Here is a 10,347-nt window from a genome sequence, read left to right as displayed (position 1 = left end):
AAAAGGGCAGCTTGAAATTCTTTTTTTAAAGAAACCAAAAAAGTTCAGGATGTTAAAAGACAAATTCTTTGTGCAGTCTTCAAGATCAAACGCTGCTGAAATAAAGGCTTTAATTGCTTTATCAGATCAAGCCCCAGTGCTCCAAGATTGCAAGGGGAGAAGAGGCTTAATGATGAGCTAGTCTGACCTCATGACCTTAGGTTTGGGCATTTCACTGGCACAGAATCTTTTCGGTTGTTCACACAGCTAAATGGAAAACTGACCACCAACATCAACACCACAACAGACACTTGAACAAACAGACCACGTGCTTTCATGTTGCTTTAATTTGTGTGTCCCTAGGCAAGGCTCCATATTGAAATGGGGAGCGCCAAGTCCTCGGCTCAGGCAGCCACTGCAGCTCTTGCTGAAGCCTGTGGATGTCATTTGCCATCAGGTGAGGCTCTAGCCTGAAGAGTTTCCAACTGCAAGGGACAACTAAGTAAGTACAAAAGTGCAAATACTTAGGAAAAATAACTTGTACCACTCTGAAGTCTCTTTCTCCTTCTCGTTGTCTTTCCACTCTTTCTTCTATAAGAAGTGCTTGGGGTTGTGTTCACCAAGCCAGCTTTCAGCAGGACAGGAGAGATGCATTTCTTTGTGTGTGCCTTTTCTAATGTTTGAGCTTCATGTCTAATACCTTCTGGATCTTCGATCTGAGTTGGGGGATGTCTCAAGGAGAGGAACGATGATTCACAGGTAAATGGGATGTCCACAGGGAGCCAGTTACCCAGTCCAGCAGAAATTAATCAGCATGAGGTGTGTGAGGTCTTGCTCTGAAACACTGTAAATAAGAAAGAGTCACTGATGATTATAGGTGTGGGAATAAACAAAGACAGACAGAAACACAGTTTAAACTGCTAAGTGTCAAAAATGGCTTCTGAACCACCCACTTGATGCGTTGGTGGAGCAAAACTGTGTGCTGTCCAGATGGAAACACGGCTTCCCTTTTGCAAAGAGCCACAGCATTTGCTTCTGTTCTGGCTCCTAGGCTGTTTTTCCAAACCAGGGACACACCTGGCACTGAGTAACAGGGCCACAATACAGGATGCTGCCTTCCTGTGCCCAAACCACCTGACAGGCTGGCTACAGCACAGTGCTCTCCCCAGCTTGCTCTCTCTTGCCTTGGTTTCAGTCTTTCTTGTACCTTGGCCTCCTTTCTGCCACCAGTGCCTGCAGCTGGCCCAAGCTACAGCCTGGGAGCTTGCAGCAGCTTCCTGGGAAAGAGGGGTAACTAATGAAGGTGCCCACTTACCCAGGGAGCTGAGGGGCATCACCTGCTTTGCCATGTAGTCCCTGGCTGATGAGGAGAGAGCTGGGGCAGCACTGTTGCCTTTCAGCCTCCCACGAGAGGATGGTGACTGAATGCATCTGTAACTTCACCATCTCCTTGTCAGAATGAAGCCCTTTTGATTGGATTGCATAAAGGATACGACCTCTCTGCACTCAGTGTACCTGAGGCATGCAGAGCCTCACAGAAGCAAACTACCTTGTGCTAGGTCCTATGGAGGAGAGCTGGGTTCCAGAAGGGCAGCAGCTCAGGCTGGGCAGACTTTGAGTATTAGCAGGTACAGAGCTGTAGCAATTTGCTGTTCAAACAGGCAGTTTTGGCTTCATGTCAAAATCCCTTCTGATTTGTCAAAAGACTCTGTTACAAGGTGCTTTTTCATCCTTTTGTTTTGACTTGGTATGGCTTGGCCCTAAGGGATGGGAAGGAGGAATCTCAAGGTGGTGGCTTTCCCCTTTAGCTGCTTTGGGTCTGGGGAGGTGCCATTGACTGGTGCCTAACTCCTTTTCCAAAATCTGCCCCTGCATGAAGCCTGAAGCCCAGCACAATCCAAACTGCTGCCAGCACTTTTTTTTTCCTTCTGTGGTGTGCTGTGGCCCTGTGCTCCTGGGATATGTGTGGATCCCCCACTGCACGTGCACATCCAACCATGGCTCCTGCCTCAAGAAAGCCTCTCAGGAAATTGGGGCTGCTCCTGCTGCCATGGGGACCAGGCTCCTGCAAAGGAGTGGGCTGCAAACTCCCTTCCATGGCTGCATCTGGAGTGGGGAAGGGCTCTTAATCACAGAGTGGTAGGGGTTGGAAGGGATCTTTAGAGATCATCTAGTCCAACCCCCCTGCAGAAGCAGGGTCACCTGGATCAGGTCACAATGGTTAATGGTTAACCATTTTATTAGAGAGCTGCTGTGTATGAGATGGGTCACCTGTGTCAAATGTTCTGTTGCTCAGAAGGAGGAATCACACTGTAAGGTATTTAGGTACCACCACTGAAGCAACTTAGACCTGCATGACCTGCAAATGGACCTTCTGAAGCCCAAAGGGACGTTGCAACCACGTTAACAAAAAAGGAGAAATGCTAGGGGTATTTGACTTTACAGACAGCCTTCAGCTGGCCTGTTTCCAGCACAAATGCCTCATGCATGGTAATGGATTTCAAACACACCAAAAAGTGCAGCCACAAAACCAAACAGGCCTTAACATTTGACCTTACTGGGAAAAACAAGCCTGCTATTACCAAAGGAAACTAAGCATGCCTAGCTAATTGACTCATCTTAGGACAAGTTCTGTTTCCATGACTGAACTGCAGGAATGTAAAGCCTCGCCATCTTCCAGCCAGCATGGCTTCCTCACATCTTACAGGGGATATCTGAGAAGCACCAGCCACCTCCTAACACTGTGAGCAGTCTGGCCAGTGGTGGGACAAACAGAACATCAGCAACACCTTTGCCACAAGATCTGGGGTTCTTTCATTCAGTATTTCTGCAACAAAACAGGAACATCAAATCAATGAATTACAAGCTGTTACATCCTTGTTGCTGTTTCCTCATCCACACATGGACATTCCACATAGAATTAACTAATAATCTGGAGTATTTTAAAGCAGCTTGTTCTCACACTAAGCCAGCAATAGTTTGCACTCCAGCATCTAGACCTGAGACACTGGTCTCATCCTCAAAGATACAAGCCAGAAATTGCTTCTATGTAGTGCAAGTCTCTGCTATTTTATGTATCATTACAGCCATCTGTAGGTGCTGAGACCCCTTACAAGCAAAGAAAAACTCCTTAAGGCATAGAAAGACAATTCTAGCCATGTTTTTCTTGAAGGCATTCATATTTATCATTCACACCTAGAGACTGACCATAACAGTCACCCAAGATGGATGGCACTTACTGTTCGTATCCTAGAGCATGAAAGCAAGGTAAGGATTCATTCCCAGGAGATGTAACTGGTCTTAGAGGATCTTTCAGTGGCCTGTGAGATAAGTCAGCTGAAGGCTCTCTTGAGCAAGCATTCCAACTTGTAGACTGTTTGGTTTCCCTGGCTTTTTGGCGAGTCACTCATGCCAAAACTGAGCATTTCTCAACTCTGTTTCGATGAAACCCTCCTCATGTGCAATGCAGATTTGAAAGGCAGGTTTAAACTGAAGTGTTTATAAAACCTTATAGTGAGGATTATCTGGCCAAAAAAATGAAGACTTCTGGAATTAGCTGTAGGGTGACAAATTCATTGTACACTGTTTAACACACACGTCAGTAAACCCTGGGCGAGATCGATCTGTTTATTAAGAGCCCATATAGATTGTTTAGCTAAGTGTAAAGCATGGTGTGTCTTTGGTTTATGGCATATCTTTGGTTTTGGGGTGGGACAGATTGTATTCAGTCTCAGCAGGCTGGCTGAAAAGCATGTGATATGTATTCAGATTTGCTTGTATGCAAAAAGCTGTCAGGCTTTCCAGCAGAGGATGGGCTGATAGGGACCAACTGTGGGCTGCTCTGGCCTCAAGAGCATCATCCACAACAACCTGAAGCTGCAGCAAGTTACTTGAGAAGTGGAAAGAGCAAAAGAGCTAACAGCAGCAGTGATCAATGCAGGGCAGGGCATCCCTGAGCTCAGCAAGTTTGGTTGGCTTGGGCTACACTGCAGATGCTGGGAGGTGTGTCTGGGGATGTAGTGCTAAAGGACATGGGATGTGAAGCTCGTTACAGCACAAGTGGCTGTGTCTGGTTTAGGTCTTGTCCTAAGAAGTGACACATAGGTCATGCTGTAGCTTATTAAAGCCCAAATTGGGAATGTAGACACTTAATATTGAGTCCACATTCCAAAGCCAATATTGGTACATGCACAGCAGGGGAACATGCTGCCTTCACAATCAGATACCCACGTCACCAGCCAACATCACGTGTTGCAATGAGAAATCAATCCTTGTCTGAAGTGAAAGACGAGAGCTGCAGGCTACTGGTTGCCTCTCTTTCTAGTGAGGACTTTTGGCAGATAGCAGGGAAGCATCTGCAGGGGTCCCTCGGACATTGACCATGTCCTCACTGTAGCTGTATCTATACCCAGCCTTTAGCAAGCACCTGCGTGCACCCTCTCGAGGAGAACAGGTTGTGTGAAGATGCCAGACTCTGCCTGGGTGCAGTGAACAGTAACACTTGCCCTGGCCTTTTAATGTTTAAACAGCTGTGCTGGATTTGGCCAGAGGGTGTGTGACAGTCGTTAAAAATTGATCCCTGAATAAACAGCTCCAGTGCTATTTACTGCAATTCAGCTGTGATAATTTACACCGTGTGAAGAGCAGCCTCATCCTGCACCGGCAGGACCTCCGAGGGACTTCCTACTGACTCGAACAGAAGGATCCCTGTGGCAAGGGGAGTGCCATTTCCCCATCACTAATGACTCTGCACAGGAGAATAAAGACACAAGGCAATTTAAAATGAAAGGGATTAATTCAGAATGCAAACATCACAGCTAAGACGGTGGTCACAGGCCTGTGCCGACACAGGACACCCACAAATGCCAAGAGAGACGTTGGTTACGTGCAAGGAAAGTGCTGGACACTAACAGCACAGGTCTGGAGCTGAACCTTCTCTCTGGTGTGGTCACGCTCCTAGATCAGTCTGGGTTTTTTTTCCTCTGGCACAAGTTGTAGAGGGATCAGAAATACTCATTTGGAAACGTGCTAAAGGGACTTGAACAAGGTTAGATCCATCTGCAGCTACCCGCTAATCGCCTCATTAGAGGAGACCTGGCTTCAAATACAGCTCATCTGCTTTGCCTGCCTAAGTGTGAGGATTGCTCACATTCAACCAGAACCCGCTCCCTTGGTCGTTTCTATTGCCCTGCTATTGACTTACCAAATGACACACGTCTCAACATCCCTCTTTATGACATATCTGTTGTCTCGTCATTCTTATCCTTCAAGATGCCGCTTCAGTCTCTTGACCTTGATGACTTCAAAACACCTGCAAGAGGACAGAGACACATGTAGATCGCCTGATTCAGCAGGAGCAATCCTCTGTTAAATTAGTGACTTCTAGGATGAATCCTTAGACCATGAGCACATCACAAATTGCTACTCCAGTAAAAACTGAAGGTGTGCACACAGTGACTCTCTGGAGCTTCAGAATGGTTAGTAAAATCAGGCCTTGGGGGCACGTGGAACAGCAATTGCTTACCTACTGCTTCCTTATACAACTCAGAGAAAGGGTAATGCCTGTGATGGCATTCCAAGTCTTGGAGATGGTTTTGCTCTAAACCTCTTTGAGACAATCATTTCTATTTTGGCCATGCCGCAGACAAATATGCTCCAATTAATTAGCACGGCTGTAGTTTACTGGTGAGCGTCTGGTTTACAGAAGCTAAAAGCGACACAATAGTTTCTTGAGTCGATTAAGCACAAACCTTCACTTGATCCTACTAACAAAAGCAGATGCAATGGCAACCAACCTGGGCTGGTTCAGGTCGTTTCCCATGGTTGGTGTAAACGACGATGGTACAAGACACAGCGACATCACCACAGGTTTGTAAGAGGAACATACAAAGGCACAGTGACATTTTACATGGTGGTTGCACATAAGACAGTCACAAATTTGAAGTGGTGCTGGGAGGTGCTGAGAACTCTGAGCTCTCCTCAACGTGAGCTGAGAGTGTGTGGTGGTTGGGGCCCTCAGCACAGGCAGGGGTTGTACCAACACTCACAGCCGAGCCAAGAGTCGTTTCTCCTTTCTAATACGTGTGCTTCTAATTGCTGGATCAGTACAATTGCCTGATAATCACAGTAATAGAGACGATCTTCTGGTCCTGAAGTGCTCTCTCTGCAAGTTAATAAAGCTCCCTCAGCATCGCCTACAGTTTTACAACACACTGTAATGGAACAGTGTCATGAGTACAACGTGAGGAGAAGTACAAAAGCTGATGTAAAGTTAAATATGGGTCTAGGATCATGCTGTTTCTGGAGTAGTACAAGGCATGAATTACTTCTTTGAGCTGGGTACAGGAGTTAATCTGTGAACAATGGAGCGCAGCTCGCGTTCAGGCTCACTCCTGATTTGATTCCCACCGTTGCAGCTGCTATCTCTGGGCTCACCCTTGCTCTTCCCACAAAGACGAGCACGCTTTTCATTTACACCTCCCAGTTTTCCACTGGGAATTTGGTTGTTAAAACGGTGAGACATCATAAACTTCTGCGATCCACGACACGGAAGAAAACCAGCTCTGTTTAAAAATCACAGCCAGGAATCCTGGCCAATTTGAAACCTTTGGGAATGTGCAGCCTGGGAGCACGTGAGACTCATCTCCTGCAAACACCTTAACAAACCTACAGGTAACTTTAAATGGCTTCCACTGTGTGCAAACACAATTTTACTCTGTTCCAGCATTCTGGGACTCGCCCGTGTCTTGCACGCCCATAAAGATGAGTTTGTTGATACAAGGCCACATTGATTGTATGTGTAAGACCTCTAAGCCTCTTTTTTTCACCCCTTGCATGAATAAGACAGAGCCATATTTAGGGAAAAAACTGGCTTTGTCTACCTGTGAAGGAAGATGACCTGCAATGCAGCCTCAGAAGAAGCTGATGGTAAAGGGGAGTGCCAAATCCTCATTACAGCAGTAGCGTTGTCACCAAGTGGATGGTGCGTTTTGCAGTCAAGAACACACAAAGCATTCTGCCTTTCTTGCGTAACAACATTTTAATGTCAATAAAAAGTGGGTTCATAGTTCAGGATTACAAATAAAAATATACTTCATCTTGCCCCTCTTTCTTTTTTTTTGCTATTTTTCCCCTCAGGGAGGTCTTCAAAAGCTTCGGAGTTAGGAAGTGTTAAACCCCCGAGGCGGACGGATGCTCACTCTACAAAAACCTGGTGGGCTCCCTCCCCGCTTGGCCATCGTGGGACGGTTTGGGATGGAAGGTCTGGCTCCGGGTAAGCCTGAAGAGTGGGAGGGTTTCTCTCTGGTGGCAGGTGAAACCACGGGGGGCATCCTTTCGAGCTGAACGCAGCTGCAAGGATAACCAAAAGGAAGGAGCCGAGCGCCTCTGCGACTACTGGGCTGCATCAAGAAGGCACAACATCAGCGAGGGTAAAGTCAGTAAACAAAATTTTACTGTAATGTTTCATAACACAGATACTGTATTTCTCTTTTGAAGTGTAAAGCTACCGTCTTACACGAGAAAGATGGACAGACCCTTTTCCAAGACTAATATGGATACAATAAATATGGAGTTTTACATACTAGATCTGTACACAGAAACTTTGTCCCACAGCCATAAAAATTTACATTTAACAGTGCAACATATAATTTAATCCTTTATTTATCTGACATAGGATGTTTACTTACTGAACACAAGCAACTACCTGGTTTTAATATACATATTTTATATATATATATTTTATATATATATATTCAACAATCTGTACAGGTTTCTAAACATAAAACTCCAAAAAAGGCACAATCGTCTATACAACATGTACAAAAAATGGGCTGGAGCTGACAAGGAACAACAATTATTGGTCGAGAGTTCATGATTGCACGAAGATTAGTAAATGGGTTTGTGTCAGAAAAATGTGCTTTGAGGACAGGGAGGTTTGCAAACAAACCTGCAAGTGTTATATAGGTATAAAAAAACCACTCCCTCCCCCCCAAAATAAAAACACAACCAAAAAATAACCCCCCCCAAACCTTAGGTTGCTATGACAAGTCTATCCTCATCGTCACTGCTGCCATCGCTAAACTGCACCGTGTTTGGGCGCCGGGGCGCTGGCCTCTGTACCTGTCTGTCCGGGGACACAGCTGGGCGGAGCGGGGCCTCGGCGAAGGCGTCGGCGTCGGCCTTGGAGCGGGGCTCGGCCGCGGCAGCCACCTGCGCCTGGGCGGCAGGGCCGTCGCGCTTCAACTTGGCCGCCTCAGTCCTTTCGGGATCCGCCTTGCCCGGGCCGTCGGGTCGGTCGCCCCTCGGGGAGGGCTCGGCGCGGCTCTTCCCGCCGTAGCGCTGAGGAGAGGCGGCGCTGCCGGCCTGGCCTGGCTCTGCCGGCTCCGGCGGGGCCTCGCCGGCTTTGGTGCCCGCGGCGGGAGGCTCGGCGGCCCCCTGCCCGTCGGCGCCCGCGGGGCCGACGGAGGGGATGAGGGTCGGCAGGGCGATGTTCAGGATCTGCAGGCCGGGGATGTGCGGCTGCCGGCTGGGGTTGCCCGGCGGGGCCGCGCCGGCCGTCAGAACCTGGAGGCCCACGGCGTTCAGCGTGATTCCCGACGGCCGCATCTGCGGGGCGATGTTGGCGTTGGCCAAGCCCAAGATGTTGAGGGTCTCCACGCCCAGCGGAGGCAGAGGCTGCAGGCCGGGCGTGCCGAGCCCCTGGATGCCCGGCACGCTCACCTGGCCGATGGGGATGCAGGGCACCACGCCGTTCACCTCGGCCATCCCCACGGGGTTGGCGGCGGGGCCGGCGGCCGCGCCGCCCGTCTCGCCCAGGGCGCTGGTAGTTCTGTGAATGACGCCGACGGCCGGGATGGTGAGCTGCACCGGCCCCGCCTGGATCGGAACGAAGGTGGAGTAGGTGGCCAGGCCGGCGGGCACCACCTGAATGCCCCCGACCGGGACCGTGCCGTAGGCTGCCTTGGCTTGGCGCTGCGAGTGCAGGGGGAGGTGGCTGAAGAGGTGAGTCTGGGGAGCCCTGGGCTCGTTGGCGGGCGGCGGGCAGCCGGGCGGCTTCTCCTCCGGGATCTCAGCGTAAGGCGCTGCCACCTGCGAGGAGGGGGAGCCCACGGAGGCCGCGCTCTGGGGGAGAACAACACAGGCGTGTCACTGCGGCGGCACCGCCACCGTCCCCCGGCAAGACCGAAACACGAGGCGGCTGCCAGCGCTTCCCACCCTCCCTCTTAAGGCAAAACAAACCCGTTCACAGTATCTGCTGCCCAGCTTGAACAATGAACTCATTTCCTTCCTTTCTTTTTCCAGCTCCTTCCTTGCCCACTAATTGAATTTTCCTCTCCTAATTACCCTGGCTAATTTCTCTGGAACGCCAGCGCTCCAAAACATTGCTGAGTATCCTTTGTATGTGTTTTTTAAGGACGGAGAAGGCTTTGCAGAGTTGTTTTCTGTGGAAATCACCTCAGGCAAGAAGGTTAAACAAGCGTAAGCTGGCATTTGTGCTGCACTGGGTTCCTCTGCCCGAGGCATTACAGCCTCCCGACAGGCAGAGGCAGCACCACGGCACATCTGTCTGCAGCTGCCTCAAGAGATGGATGACAACTGCAGCACCCACGGATGCAGAGGTGAGAGGTGGGATCCACATCCCGCTGCTGCCTCAGTTCACCATGACTTGGTGCATGATAATCATGTTTATATGCTCCTGTTTCTTCTCATTTCCCCTGTGTCAGGGACCAAAGCTGGCAACTCCTCTCCTAAAATCTCCCCAAATGAGAAGTCTTAAAGTGCGATTGCAATCTCTCTCTTTTAGTTTTAGGCACATTCATAACACCTAAGGAGCGCTGCAACCTTATTTAGTTTCCACAGTCCCAAACAGTAATCCTGTGGTTTTGACTCTCAAGAAATCTCTAAAGAAACCTCTAAATCTCTAAAGCACCAACAGAAATACTTCTGAAAACTGCTGGTAAGAAACGTGCTGGTTATGGGAGAATGTGATTTATTCACTACACAGTGCCAACCAGTCTAAAATGGCAAGAGGGATGTGAGAAGGAAGCCAACATCTTCCTCAAGACAAGGCCTGTCGGACACCTCACGAGAAGTCCTGCTAAACTGGTAGGGATGTTTTGGAAGGAATACACAGCAGCCTTCCCCAGCTGTCCCAGCCCCTTGTTTCCACTGCAACAAGTGGGATCCCCATTCCTCACACAGCACTCACTGTAGGAACAGGCTGTAGATAACCATCAGGCACGTGCCTGCTCCTTTTGTTGGTCTGGGAAAGGAGGAGACAGTCTGGAAAGGGATGGCTGCCTTGTATCCCTTGCATGCCTTTTCTCCTCGTGTACGAGCAGAGACAACTATTAGAGCTGTGTTAAT

At 49.1% G+C, this 10,347-nt stretch overlaps 1 protein-coding gene across 6 annotated transcripts in view; it reads right to left on the bottom strand.

Moving 5' to 3' along the window:
- Nucleotides 1-262: 262 nt before the first annotated feature.
- HIVEP1 (HIVEP zinc finger 1) overlaps nt 263-10,347 on the bottom strand; it is a 124,188-nt gene continuing 114,103 nt past the window's right edge. For 4 of the 6 annotated variants that reach the window (XM_061995114.1, XM_061995115.1, XM_061995113.1 and 1 more), the window contains exons 9-10: nt 8,101-9,102; nt 7,043-7,379 (exon numbers count right to left, since the gene is read on the bottom strand). In XM_061995114.1, coding sequence (XP_061851098.1) covers nt 7,140-7,379; nt 8,101-9,102 — 1,242 coding nt within the window. In that variant the 3' untranslated portion in view covers nt 7,043-7,139. Of the gene's footprint in view, nt 824-5,182; nt 5,291-7,042; nt 7,380-8,100; nt 9,103-10,347 lie in introns of those variants that run through there. The other 2 variants (XM_061995117.1, XM_061995118.1) reach the window with 2 other exon arrangements.

The sequence above is a fragment of the Colius striatus genome, chromosome 4, assembly GCF_028858725.1.
Source record: "Colius striatus isolate bColStr4 chromosome 4, bColStr4.1.hap1, whole genome shotgun sequence".
Lineage (NCBI taxonomy): Eukaryota > Metazoa > Chordata > Aves > Coliiformes > Coliidae > Colius > Colius striatus.
The sequence above is the reverse complement of the archived record's forward strand: the minus strand, read 5'-3'. Positions and strand labels throughout refer to the sequence as shown.